Source organism: Muscardinus avellanarius, assembly GCF_963383645.1.
Source record: "Muscardinus avellanarius genome assembly, chromosome: 16".
NCBI classification, from domain to species: domain Eukaryota; kingdom Metazoa; phylum Chordata; class Mammalia; order Rodentia; family Gliridae; genus Muscardinus; species Muscardinus avellanarius.
The window spans coordinates 47,491,126-47,505,368 of NC_137802.1; the positions used below are offsets into that span (position 1 = coordinate 47,491,126).

Sequence of the window (14,243 nt, forward strand, 5' to 3'; positions counted from 1 at the left end):
GGAAAAAAAAAAGGCCCAGGTGTGTGTGTGTGTGTGTGTGTGTGTGTGTGACCAATCTCTGGTCCTCCCACCCTGGGCAGCAGGGTCCAGTGAATCATGAGAAGGGCTGAGGCTGATCTTAAACCTGTGATCTTCCTGTGTCAGCCTCCCCAGTACTGGCTTGGTTATGGTGCCAAAGTTCAGGGTGCTGTGTGTCCTGGGTCCTGCAGCCCTAAGGACCTGGAAGGAATGACCTCAAAGCTTCCTATAATACTGTAGGACAATGGGGTGTGGTCATCGCACTGTCCCTCCAGGGTTCAGTGTTGATTTTTACTCTGGTAGGGCTTTCCCCAGACCCTCGTTTCTTCTCCCATTCTCTAAAAGCATATCACACTGCCTACCAGAATCCTGGTTTATTCGTTCTACTTTTGATTCTTTATTCAACTTCTTTTTTTTTGTACTGGGGATTGAATTTAGGGGTACTTTGCTGGGCGTGGTGGTGCACGCTTGTAATCCCCGCGCTTGGGAGACAGAGACAGGAGGATCGCGCAGGTTCGAAGCCAGCCGCGTGCGCTGGCTTAGGAGACCCTGTTTCCAAATAAAAATGTAAAAATAGGTCTGGGAGTGTAGCCCGGAGATAGAAGGGCTTCCAGGAACCCCAGTACCACCAAAAGGAAAAAAAAAAAAAAAGGTCTGGGATTGTTACCCGGAGATAGAAGGGCTTCCAGGAACCCCAGTACCACAAAAAACCCCCACCCAATTTAGGGGTACTTTACCTCTTAGCTATTCCCTCAGCCCTACTTTATTTTTATTTGGAAACAGTGTCTTGCTAGGTTGAAGAGAGTCTCACTGCTTGCCGAGGCTGTCCTTGAACCTGTGATCCTCCTGTCTCAGCCTCTCAAGTACTAGGATTACAGATGCCCTGCTTTCTCCAACTCTTAAAATAGCCCACGATTATGAATGTGTCTAGAGAGGCCTGGTCCCAGGTGCCCACCTGATTCTCCCGCTGACCTTTGTCCCCCTCCCCTGCACCAGCAGAAAGTCGCCCTTGGCCGAGGTACGCCATGACCGAAGTTGGTTGGTGGAAGCTGACCTTCCTCCGGAAAAAGAAATCCACTCCCAAGGTGCTGTACGAGATCCCGGACTCCTATGCCCAGGCAGAGGGAAGCCCCGAGGCCCCGCGGCCCGACGCTGGAAGCGCCAACAGCGACTTTAACACCCGCCTGGAGAAGATCGTGGACAAAAGCACAAAGGGCAAGCATGTCAAGGTCTCCAATTCCGGGCGCTTCAAGGAGAAGAAAAAAGTTCGAGCCATGTTGGCGGAGAACCCCAGCCTCTTCGATGACCGGGAGGACAAAGGACAGTGAAGGAGGCCCAGGAGGATGCTAGCATCTCCCTGCTCCCTGCCACCAGCGGGTCTGAGACCAGCTGCCACGCTGGCCTGTTTGGTCATAGCCGCAGCCCTAGGGGCAGCTGACGCCTGCAGGCAGGAAACGTCTAGGTTTTAGGTTTGTATTTCTGTGCCCTAGCTTTGTGTAAGGCCTGGGAAACCCCAGGTCCTCTCCGCTCCCTCCGACCACACACACAGACACTCCAGGTCAAGGAGGAAAACTCCTTGCAGGCAGGGGGTAGAGAGAGGACTTCTGCAGACGCCACCTCCCATAGTCACAGAATCAAGGGTGAATTAGAATTGCTTGTCGTCCACTTTCTCCACCTGTGACCGGTCCCTGGACCAATCTTAGGAGAGCAGTTTCCAGAAGCCACGTGATGGGGTGGGGGTGGTTTCCTTGATGCCAGAGGCGGAGATGTTGAACTTGAGCTCGCCTAACACAAACTTCCTGGAACTTTGCCCCCAGGTGTGGAGGGCCAGAGGACCAAGGCACTCCCTGGAGGACACACAGCCGGCCAGACCAGTGAACCCGGGGTCCTGCCCTGGCCCCTTGACCCCGAGCTGAGTCACCCACACTCAAGGAAAAGCCGTGCTGGCCCAAGGGTCCAAACTGGGAAGTGGGTAGGAAAGCTCTGGCAGTTTTCTCCTCTCTTTCCCTTATAGTATTTAAGACAGATCAGCTCCAGCAGTAAATCCTGGAGCCTCGAATTTTCCTTTAAAAAGTAATTGTAGAAGCCGGGCGTGGTGGCACACTCCTGTAATCCTAGTACTTAGGAGGCTGAGACAGGAGGATCGCAGGCTCAAGGACAGCCTCAGCAAGTGGTGAGACGCTCACCAACTTAGCAAAACTGTTTCCAATAAGAAATAAAATCGGGCTGGAGGTGTACCTCAAAGGTAGCATGCCTCTAGGTTTAATCCCCAGAAACACACACACACACACACACACACACACACACACACACACACACGTAATTGTAGGTATCTCTTTGTAATAAACAATCCTGCAAAAGCAGAGAAACTATGCTCTTCTCTTGCATTATGGAAATGGCTATTTTTCATGTGCTCTGACTGTTCTTTTAAACTTCAGAAGTGTCTCCAGGTGTGGTGGCGCACACTTGTAATCTCAGTACTTGGGAGGCTGAGACAGGAGAATTGCAAGTTCATGGCTCATCCTCAGCTACTTAATGAGGCCCTCCCAACTTAGTGAGACCCTATTTCAAAATAAAGAATAAAAAATAGGGTTGGGGGTGTAGCTTAGAGGTAAAACGCCCCTGGGTTCAATCCCCAGTACTGCAAAACAAAAACAAAAACAGTTCTCTATTCTGTAAAAGGGGCTATAATAGTACCCATTTCACAGAGTGGCCCGTATAAAGTGGACTGCAAGGCGGTCAGTTAACTAGTGTTTTCCCTCCTCCTTCCTTCGTTACAGAATGCCACCGTCCCCACAGCTTGAGTTTTGGTTTGGGTTTGTTTCCTTGCGTTACTGGGGATTAAACCCAGTGGTGTTTTATCTCCTCAGAGGTATACTCCCAGCTCTTTTTATTTTGTTTACTTGTTTATTTTTGTGGTACTGGAGACAGAACCCAGGGGTGTTCTACCTCCAAGCTCCACCCCCAGCCCTATTTTTTATTCTTTACTTTCAAACAGGGTCTCACTAAGTTACAAAGAGCCTAAGTAGTAGCTGAGGCTGTCTGGGAACTGCGATTCTCCTGTCTCAGCCCCGGGTGCTACCACGCACGTCTTATTTATTTATTGTGGTACTGGGGATGAAACCCAGGGACCTCCTACCTCTGGGCTACTCCCAGACCTATCTTATTTCTTATTTGGAAACAGGGTCTCACTAAGTTTCTGAGAGCCTCACTAAGTTGCTGAAGCTGGCTTTGAACCTGCAATCCTTCTGTCGCAGCCTCCCAAGTACTGGGATTACCAGCGTGCGCCACCATGCCCGGCTTCTATTTTTTATCTTGAAACAGGGTCTCACTAGGTTGCTGAGCCTACCCTTGAACCTATGATCCTCCTATCTCAGTCTCCCATGTACTGCGATTACAGGCTGGCACCAGTGCACCCAGCTCAGCTTTAGTTTAAGAATGAGGCAAGATTTTCCCTTTCTCTATCATTAGGTCTGGCTCTTTCTCAAGCCACAAGACCTGGGAACTGGAAAAATTTGGCCAGATCTCTAGAACTCAAGGCAGGACAAGGGAGAGACCAAGGTGGTCACTAAACAATGTGGTCCTGCCACTTCCAGCTCAGCCCCTTTCAGGCTGCTGGGCTACCCCACCCCGGGGAGCTGTTGCTGGGGAAATTTACTGCCAAGACAAACAGACCTATACAAGGGGACCTTTGTGAAGTGCCTCGCCCAGGCCAGGGGGAGCTCAGAGGATGAGTGAGGCCGACCAGGAGCTGGGGTGGGGGGCAGAAGGTGATTTCAAGGGTTCTGCCTTCCCCACCGCCTTTCTCCACCCATAACATAAAACTTATGGAAGGTCTTGCAGTTTCTCAAAAGCCTAAAGCCTCTGGTTTCCTAAAGCCTCCCATGGAGGAGTCTAGACCTTCCCCAAATTTCTGGCCCTCTCACTGTTAGTAACTACCACTTTGTCAGTGTGGTATACAACACCTGTTATTCCAGTACTTGGGAGGCTGAGACAAGGAGGATCACAGATTTGAGGCCAGCATTCAGTAACTTAGATCCTGTTTCAAAATAATAAACAAAATAAACCGGGCGTGGTGGCGCACACTTGTAATCCCTGCGCTTGGGAGGCGGAGACAGGAGGATCGCGCAGGTTCGAAGCCAGCCGCGCTGGCTTAAGAGACCCTGTTTCCAAATAAAAAAGTATAAAATTAGGTCTGAGAGTGTAGCCCGGAAGTAGAAGGGTTTCCAGGAACCCCAGTACCACCAAAATAAATAAATAAAAATAAGGCTGAGGAGGTAGCTTGGAGATAGAATGCCCCTGGGTTCCATCCCCAATAACACACACACACACACACACACACACACACACACACACACAAAACAAAACCCTACCATTTACAGAGTGCCTATTACAGGCAGCCAGGAACACTCACTGCATTGGCGTCCCCACTGCTCATCACAGAGACATTATTGTTTTCCAGATTACGAGTGGCTGAGGCTTAGAGCTTGAACCACTCGCCCTGGCTCAGGCGCCTACAATAGTAGAACTGGGCTGAAGTCAGAGCTGGTTTGTGCGTGTGACCCCTGCCCTGCAGCGGGTTCGAGAAGCTGAGGCTCAGAACAAAGAAAGCGGGACTGTCAGCCACCTTCTGCAGAGGGGAGGGAGCGGGGGAGAGGGCCATGTCAGGCTGTGGGATCCTAGGGGATAAGCGCTATGTCCTCTAGACCTCCAACGTCAGCCCATGCGGGGCTCCCTGAGGTGCGGGATGATGGGCCCTGGGCACTGACCTGGCTTCTACCTGGCACAGCATCGTCGCCTACTCCAATAGCACCCTTACTCCTCTTAGGTAAGAGGGTCCTGGCCCCTAGCGTGTGCATGCTGACCCTGCTCACAGCCCTAAAGTGGTCTCCACAGGAATCTTCCAGGGAAACTCCACCCACACATACACCCTGAAGCCAGAGGGCTGGCTAGGGTGAGACCTGGCTGCCTGGGGAGCTCAAACCAGGCGGCTGCAAGTTTTCAGAAGACCGGAGGAGGAGGAGGAGGAGGAGGAGGAGGAGGAGGAGGAGGAGGAGGAGGAGGAGGAGGAACCGAGAGAGCAAATATGTGCAGGAGCCGGGAGAGGCTACGGGTTATCGACCACAGTTTCACTGGGAAGCAACCCAAGTGGAGGAAGGGGGAGGCAGGGGAGGCCGGCTGGAACTGGCCTCCACTGCCCAGATAGGACCGACCCCTGGGCAGCGGGCTCCCCCTGCTGGACACCTGGCCTGCAAGGTGAGAAGCCGGACCTGAGAAAAGTCAGGTCAGTTCCTAGCTCTCCTCCTGGTGGGGTTGGGGGCGGGGGGAGAAGCAGGCGAGACCAGACCAGGTTAAACATTAATCTCACACACGGCTGAAGGGCTTTTATTACACAATTGGGACAGTGATTAATGGACAGAGAACTGAAAAGGTACAGCTGAGCGCAGGCTCCCAGCGGAGGGTGACAGGCGGGCTGCAGTACTTCTCCACGCACACACCCACCCTGTCTACTCATAAAAGTCCACAGGGCACAGCAATAAACAGGGGAAGGTGGGCGAGGGCACCCAGCAGGCGGCCCAGGGATACGTGCCTCCCTGCACCCCGGCTCACGGGGCCAACACAGAGGGCACTGCCCTTGGAGGAGCCCCACCAGTAAGACTGGAGCGCACTCCTGTACCGTAAAGGAAGCACAGTTTGCAAAGTAGCAGGTTCAGGGCCAACCGGTGCAAACGGGAGTCAATTCTCTGATCCCGGCTTCCTCAGAGCAAACATTTGCCAGCCCGCCTTCTCTCTGTCCCTGGCCGGCAGGCTCCCTGATCCTTTGCTCACAGACAAGGGTCACCAGAGGATCACTGACTGTCAGAGTGGGAGGCGTTGGTTTAGGGGCTGGGGCCAGTGCATCTAGTCACCTGGGGTCTTGTACAAATGCAGGACTGGAGCGGGCATGGTGGGTACACCCGAAATCCCAGGATTTGGGAAGCTGAGACAGGAGGATAGAGGTTCAGTACCAGCCTCAGCAACTTAATGAGGCCCTCAGCAACTTAGACTCTGATTCAGAATAAAAAACAAAAAGTACTGAGGTACAATGTTCCTGGGTTCATACACTAGTACCAAAAAAAAAAAAAAAAGGCAAAAAAATTAGAATTGGGTGCAGGGGATGTGGGGCGGGCCCAAGAGTCTGGCTGCTCACAGGCTCCCAGCGATGCTGATGCTGCTGGCCATGGGCCACGTGGTGAGCGATACGGGTCTGAGACCAGAGTCTCAATCTTGGCTGCGCAGATCTCCCTGGGGAGCTTTTAAGTTCCCCGATGCCCAGGCTGCTCCCAGATCAGTTAAACTGTTTCTGAGGGTGGAATTTAGACATCAGGATTTCGTGTGTGTGTGTGTGTGTGTGTGTGTGTGTGTATATAGTACTGGGGGTGGAACCCAGGGGCTTTCTACCTCCGGGATATACTCCCAGACCCATTTTATATTTTATTTGGAAACAGGGTCTAAGTTGCTGAGAGCCTCACTAAGTAGGTGAGGCTGGCTTTGAACCTGTGCGATCCTCCTGTCTCAGCCTCCCAAGCGCGGGGATTACAAGCGTGGGCCACCATGCCCAGCTTGACATCAGGATCTCCCCCGCCCCATAATTTCAGTGTGAGTGAAAACCAGGGACCTAGCAATTACCTTCAGTAGAAGATATTCTTAGCAGCAAATCTATATAATAATTTAATTTTATTCTTGGAAAACAAATGTATACACACACATACACATAGGTTTCCATAAATAAAGGGGGACCAGAAAGCTTCATTAAAATCTTCCTAGCTTGTACCAACACAACACATGAAACCTTTTTATAAAATCTCTGGCTGGCTAGGATTGAATACTTGTAGTGACAGACCACTCACTATCCAACAGACAGCGCACTTCCTCTTGGGCATGTCTTAAGAGGAACTTGTTTAAAACCTCTCCCCACATTAAGATGAAACCCGCTTCTCTGTAACTTCTAATGGGTCCCTTGGAACTACAAAGAATAAATGTCATCTCCTTTCACAGTGCCACGCTTCAAATAATGGAAGGCAGCAATCAGTGTGGGGTAAATGTTATAAAAATATCCTATCAGTGAGTAAAGGTTCTTTTCATTGTAAATCAACTCTAGCTAGTTTAACCCTTCCTCTCCCCTCAAGAAAGAAAGAAAGAAAAAAAGAAAGAAAGAAAGAAAGAAAGAAAGGAAGGAAGAAAGAAATAAAAGAATTTACAGAGACGGCCAAGGTCTTTTGAGGCAGGAAGAAATCACATGGCACAGAGAGGAGGGGGGTCCGGGCAGCACAGGGAATTGACAGCAGCCAGAGTCGGTGTCTTCTCCGCCATTGATGACTTACTACAGTGGGTCGAAGGCCCTGGGTCTCTCCCTTTCAACATTCAATTTATTGATAAGAAAATATGATTGGCTAGATTGGCTCAGGTGCCTGCACTGGGACCTATAAGCTTTGTTTTTTTATGTGTTCCCCCAACCTTTCAGGTACTGGGAATTGAACCCAGGGCCTCCAGCTTTCCGCCTCCACCACTGAGCTCCACCTTCAGCCCTATCAGCTTTGGCCAGACAGACTCACAGACCCAGCTGCTGAGGTCTATACAGTTATCAGAAAGGGAGCCATACCAGCTGCCGCCCCTAGAGGGCTCTATTCCAGAAATCAGGAGAAGCAAAGAAAATAAAATAATAATTAAATTAATAGCAGACCGTGGTGGCGCACACTTGCAATCCCAGTACTTGGGAGGCGGAGACTGGAGGATCAGGGTTCACGGCCAGCCTCGGCTACTTAGTGAGGCCCTCTGTAACTTAGTGAGAACCTGTTTCAAAATAAAGAATAAAGCTAGGTGTGGTGGCGCACGCTTGTAATCCCCGCGCTTGAGAGGCTGAGACAGGAGGATCGCACAGGTTCAAAGCCAACCTCAGCTACTTAGTGAGGCTCTCAGCAACTTAGTGAGACCCTGTTTCCAAATAAAATAGAAAATAGGTCTGGGAGTATAGCCCGGATGTAGAAAGTCTCTGGGTTCCACTCCCAGTACCACAAAAAAAAAAAAAAAAAAAAAAGAGAGAGAGAGAGGGAATAAAAAATAAGGCTGGGGGTGTAACTTGGAGGTCGAATGCCCCTGGCTTCCATCCCTAGTACCGCAAAAAAAAAAAAAAAAATATATATATATATATATATATATATATATATATATATATTTCTGGGACTCTTTCCTATTTGCAAGTCTCTGTCCCTTGTAAATAGACTCCCACTCGGGCATCAGTGAGAACTCAGGCTGAGCTCTGCAGAGCACTAGACGTAAAGGGTGGGAAGGGAAATGGCTGAGTTTATACAGAAGGGCCGGGCTGCTCGCACATCCGCTCCAGTCACGGCGCCAGCCTCTCATAGAGCCAGTTGTCCTCCCCGTGGTGGGTCATGGGTCCCAAGGGGGTCTCTCCGGCCGCGAGGCCCCGCCGGAAGACGATCCGGTCATGCAGGCGGTTGGTTTGGCCTTGCCAGAACTCCATCACCTGCGGGTACAGGAGGTAGCCGCCCCTGCAAGGAGAGGCAGAGGCTGGCTCTCCCACCCGCGTGCCCACGCAGGTGCTCCTGGAGAGCGTGGCTGGGAGGCGCTCGGGGGTTGCTGCGACTGCAGAGAGGGGTCCTGGTCCCTTTCTGGGCGCACCAGGCATCACTCACCAGTACTTGGGCTTAGGCACCTCCTGTTCGCGATAGAGCTGCTCCAGTTCCTCGTTTTTCTTCCGCAGGTACTGTTCAGGAGAGGGGGATGGAGGAAGCGAGCTGCCTGAGCATGCGCTCTGTCGGCGCTGGGGGGCACAGGGGAGCAGGGCCACTGGAGCCCAGTCAGCAGCAGGGCCAGACCCGGGAGCTGCCGCGGCTACCCATCTTCCCCTGGTGAGATCATCCTTTTCTCTTGCCAGAGCCAGAGAGTCCTGGCATCTCCCTAGACCAGCCTCCGGGGATGAGCTCCTCCCTCCCCCCTCCCTCACCTGGAAGACCACCCAGGAACCCCACTCACCTCCCGATCCGGGATCACAGAACTCTGGTGGCTGACCACAGCCCCGATCTGGCTGCTCTTGGGGCGGGAGTGGAAGTAGCACTCGGCCTCCTCCTCGGGCAGCTTCTTCACGGTGCCCTCCACACGCACCTGCTGGGGGATGACCCTGGCTGGGCTGCGTCCCATGCCGCTGGCCCTTCCCACCAGCACAGGCCCTGTTTCTCTGTGGTTCCCTCTGCAACTTGGCCAGCTGACTGAGGGTATGTGAGCCGCAGGGTGCCCAGGCCCAGGCAGGATGCGTTCCCAGTCTGGAGACCTTCCCTGTGTTTATCTGTAAATTCACCCCAGGCTGCTTGGGAACGCGCACTCACCTGACGGTTCAGGGGCTCCCAGTAGAAGACAAGGGAGGCGAAAGGGTTAGAGTCCTGGAAATGAAGAGAATTCGCAGAGAGCCATCAGGACAGCAGAGGCCGCCTCTGGCATGTGGGGGGGCACTCGGTGTTATATCTCATTTAAACCCTCCAAGGAGCCATGTGTGGGCCACACCTGTAATCCCAGTACTTGGGAGGCTGAGACAGGAGGATCACAGGTTTGAGGACAGCCTCAGCATGTAGTGAGACTCTTTATCAAAGTAGCAAGACCCAACTTAGTAAGGCTGGGTGTAGCGCAGAGGTAAAACACCCCGGGGTTCAATCCCCAGTGCTACTAAATAATTAAATAAATAGCATACTTAACTGGCAGGGGTTGATACTATGATCACAAAAAATCAAAAGGGCTGGGGGTATAGCTCAGAGGTAGAATGCCCCTGGGTTTACTCCCCAGCAGCCGCCCAAATGCAGATGTAGCCCCCGTCCCCCGAGAGCTTATTGTTTAGCAGAGGAGACAAATATTAATCACCTAAATAAACACACAGACACAAACTGGAAAAAAAAATGGCAGCAAGGAGGTTTGCAAGTTTCATGACAGCACCCGGCAGGAGGGGCTGACTCAGAGTGAGAGCCAACATTTGGGCTGAGCCCCAAAACAGGAGTCAATTAGGTGTCTGGCGGGGGCCGAGGTGGGGTGGTTCGTTCATTCACCATCTAGAGAAGGCAGGTGCAGAGCCCCAGGCAGGAGGGGGGCCGAGCACAGAGAAGCTGCGGGTGGCGGGCGTGAGAGGGCCATGCAGGCGCAGGTGGGGTGGGCCCGCGGGCTCTGGGGGCATCAGACCCTCACCAGCTCTCTTCCTTTCCGACTCTCATAGTTAGTGAAGAAGCGGAAGCCATCCTTGCCAAAGCCCTTGAGCAGCAGCATGCGAGCGGAGGGTTTTCCGTCTCTAGGGGTACACAGCAGAGCACGGTGATGAGAGTCCATTCCACGTCTTTGCTTTGGTTCCGCGTCCCACAAGATATCCGAGTCCCCCCTCTGCCGTGCGCCTTTACTTGGCTCTCAGGCCACCTACTTCCATGTGCCCTGGGGACTCATCCTGGAGGTCCAAGTATGGCCACCCCACCTGGGGCTCTGCTGTAACTGAACTGTATACCCCTAAAATCCACACACTGAAGCCCTAACTTCCAATGTGACTGTATTTAGAAATAGGGCCTTTGGGAAGGTAACTAAGGTTAAATGACGTCAGAGGGACGGGCCCTAATCCACTAGGACTGGTGTCGTCATAATAGGAGAGACGCCACAAAACTTGCACTCCCTCTCTGCCACACACAAAGGAAATGGCACATGAGGACACGGTGAAAGGCGGCTGTCTACAAGCCACACAGAACGGACTGCCCAGACGCCAGGCCTGACAGCACCTTGATCTGGACTGTTAGCATCCTGAACTACGAAAAATACAATTCTGTGGTTCAGACACCCAGTCTGTAGCACTTTGCTATGGCAGTCCTAGCAATCTAGTAGGGCCCTAAGGAGCGGGGACCTAGAAGAATGCGACCAGCCAATGCTCAGGGATCTGAAGGGGCCTGTTCCGTCAGCTCCTCTGCTCAGAGCTCTGGGGAATGCCCCGGGGGCCGCACAAGACCCTGCCTTCAAGCCTGGCGCTTTAGTGAATGGGCAAAGAAGAGTTTAATAAAAGGTTAATATAAGAGAGGTCTCAAGGGCATGATTGGTGGGTGAGTAATGAGCCAAGCACCCTGCTAGGTTTCAGGACAATGACAGAGCTTCATGGAGCAGTTCCAGGAGATAGGGTTCTTGAAGGGCAGGTGGGGCTTGGGCAGATGGGGAGATGGGGGAGGCAAGGGTTTTTGTGGAGGGGGGTTACATCAAGGAGAGAGATGCACAAGGCACTTAGTGCTCTGACCTTTGGCTTACCAGTCAGGTTTGGTTTACTGAGAAGTGACTTGCCTGAGACCACACACATTTTAATAACAGAGCTGGGGCTATAAAGTTGGCTTCCATTGAGCAGCCAGCTTTGTAAGTCTCTGGCCTCATCTGTACCCACCCACACAGGAGCCCAAGGCGATGCCCACCTGGTGCAGGTCGCCAGACACATGGCGTTGGCTTCTCCTATGTCAGGACATTGAACAGCCTCCTCAAACCAGGAAGCAAACTGCTTCATGGGATCCAGAGAGGTGAGATGAGCCTCCTCAAATGCCTAGGAAGGGAGTTTATTTCACTTAATAAACACAGATGGTGCTTACGATGTAGCTGGCATGGATCAAAGCACTTGTCAAATATCAACTCATGCCGGGCGTGGTGGCGCATGCTTGTAATCCCAGCATTTGGGAGGCTGAGATTGGAGGATTGCGGTTCACAGACAGCCTCAGCTACTTAGTGAGGCCCTCCGCAACTCAGTGAGAACCTGTTTCAAAATAAAGAATAAAAAATTGGGCAGGGGGTGTAGCTCGGAAGTCAAATGCCTCTGGGTTCCATCCCCAGACCTACAAAAACAAAAAACAAAACAAAACAAAACAAAACAAAAAACAATCAACTCATGGCCAGGCATGATGGCCTACACCTGTAAGCCCAGTACTTGGAAGGCTGAGACAGGAGGATCACAGGTTCAAGGACAGCCTCAGCAACTTAGGTTCTCATTTACTTGGCAAGACCCTGTTTCCAATGAAAACTAAAAAAGGGCTGGGGGTATAGCCTGGAGGTAGAATGACCCTGAGTTCAACCCCCAGTAACACACACACATGCACACAAACACACACTTGACTCATTTACTCCTTATAACAGTGACCTCATAACAAAAAAAACAGCACTCAGCAAGTAAGTTCTGTGCCCCATGTTACAGGTGAGGAAAGAGGTATAAAGTCCAAGTAGCTTGTGTCCCACAGCTAGAGAAGGTTGAATTATGGTTCTGAGGTTCAGGCTGTCAAACCTTTCTGTAGGTAAGAATTACTCAAGGATTTTTTTTTCTTTTTCTTTTTTGGTGGTACTGAGGGTGGAACCCAGAGTCTTTCTACTTCCAGGCTATACTCCCAGACCTGTTTTTATATTTTATTTGGAAACAGGGTCTCACTAAGTTGCTGAGGCTGGCTTTGAACCTGTGCGATTCTCCTGTCTCAGTCTCCCAAGAGCAGGGATTACAAGGGTGCGCCACCACGCTGGCTTTTTTTCTTTTTTCTTCTTTCTTTCTTTCTTTCTTTCTTTTTTTTTTTTTTCTTTTTTTTGCAGGTCTGGGGATGGAACCCAGGGGCATTTGACCTCCAAGCTACAACCCTGCCCTATTTTTTATTTTTTATTTTGAAACAGTCTCACTGAGTTGCAGAGGGCCTCACTAAGTAGCTGAGGCTGTCCAAGAACGAGATCCTCCAGTCTCAGCCTTCCGAATGCTGGGATTACTAGCGTGCGCCACTATGCCCAGCTTCTCAGCTCAAGGAATCTTAAAAAAAAAAAAAAAAAGGAAGAAGACAGGGTCTCCCCACACCCTGGGCCCCAAAAATTCTCATGTTGAGTAGATCGGAGGTTTAATGAGAAGTTGCTTTTTAAACAAGCATTTCTGGAAATGCTCAGAGGAGACTAGATTTGGCGACCACTGGCTCTGGGCCCCAATTCCAAAACCGTCGTCTTGACCCTGAGGAGGCAAAGGACCAGAACTCTGCAAGGTGAGCAGAAGGTCCTGAAGGCAGTAAGAGCGAGAGCTTCTTTCACTTCCTTTATAAGCTGTTTTATCACTGTTCTAAGCACTTTACAAATATCCGAGTCCACAGCAGCGTTGTGAGGGAGGGATATCACTTTATGGGTAAAGACATTGAGGCCCAGGGAAGATGAGTCAATTGCCCACGGTGATCCATTCAGAAAATGGCTGGATTCTAACCCAGGTGGACTCCATCCAGAGTTTGTGCTCTCACCCACTGCAACGAACTGCCTCTGAAACCTACCGTCATTAAGGCTCTCCTGAGCCCCTGCCGGGTGGTTGACTCTGAACCCCTCTTCTCCCATCTGAGACCCCAAGCACCCTCAGGAGGTCCTCCTCCAGCACCTGCCCTCTGTAGGTACCCCGGGGTCCCCTTCCCCCGGCCCTGCAGAAGCCCTGCCCCGGCCGCGGCACCTCTCGGTCCCCGCGGTAACTCTTGCGCATCGGTCCCAGGTCCATGACGGCACCGCGACCACACAGGTGACGGAGGTAGCCCGGCCACTTGGCAGGTCGCCCGAACGTCACGGTGACGCCCCGCAGCCCGCACGTCATGGGGTCCGCCGGCCACGTGACCCGACGTCGCTGGGCCTTGGGCTCCGTTGGGTTCGGAACCGATTTCTCAGCCCCGACGTCTTACCGCGGAAGCAAGGATTTGTTAGTGGTCCAGCCAAGCTAACAGTGCCTAAGTGCTCCGAGCCAATGGATGTCCAGGACCGGAGGAGGGAGGCAAACGCCGAGAGGCCATTGGTTGGAGTTTTCTGGGAGTGAAGCCAATTAGAGCGCGCATAGAGGAACGCGGCGGCCAATGGACAGCGCCTCCGGGGGCGGGAGCAACGAGACAAGGAAATGCTGTCACCGCCGTTAACACGCACGTGGAGGTTTGTTAAAGGTATAGGGTCTTCTGCGTCCAGGCGGGGTCGGGGTCGGGGTCCCCCCGGGCTCGAGGGGAGCGGTCGGTATTAAGTGGCAGGCCAGTCACAGGTGCCTGAGGGCGTGTTTAGAGTAGGGATAACCTCCTGGGAGGGGAAATTGGTGGATCGAGAAAGGAAAAATGGAATTAGGGGCCAGACTCTGAGACGAGGTGAAGGGGACACACAGAGAAAGGGTCAGTCTGATGAGGGAAAGACTGTGGCTTGAG

The 14,243-nt window shown here is 52.1% G+C and overlaps 2 protein-coding genes across 2 annotated transcripts; one reads left to right on the forward strand and one right to left on the reverse strand.

Moving 5' to 3' along the window:
- Positions 1 to 1,043: 1,043 nt before the first annotated feature.
- PRR15L (proline rich 15 like) lies at positions 1,044 to 1,346 on the forward strand (the record flags this gene model as incomplete). The annotated part of the gene is made up of 1 exon (XM_080713208.1): positions 1,044 to 1,346. The coding sequence occupies one exon, from the start codon at positions 1,044 to 1,046 to the stop codon at positions 1,344 to 1,346; it is 303 nt and encodes a 100-aa protein (XP_080569334.1).
- A 7,055-nt stretch (positions 1,347 to 8,401) lies between these two features.
- Positions 8,402 to 13,657, reverse strand: PNPO (pyridoxamine 5'-phosphate oxidase; the record flags this gene model as incomplete). Its single annotated transcript, XM_080713302.1, has 7 exons — positions 8,402 to 8,570; positions 8,715 to 8,785; positions 9,055 to 9,183; positions 9,405 to 9,458; positions 10,249 to 10,348; positions 11,493 to 11,617; positions 13,520 to 13,657. The coding sequence occupies 7 exons, from the start codon at positions 13,655 to 13,657 to the stop codon at positions 8,402 to 8,404; spliced, it is 786 nt and encodes a 261-aa protein (XP_080569428.1).
- Between the last annotated feature and the right edge of the window lie 586 nt (positions 13,658 to 14,243).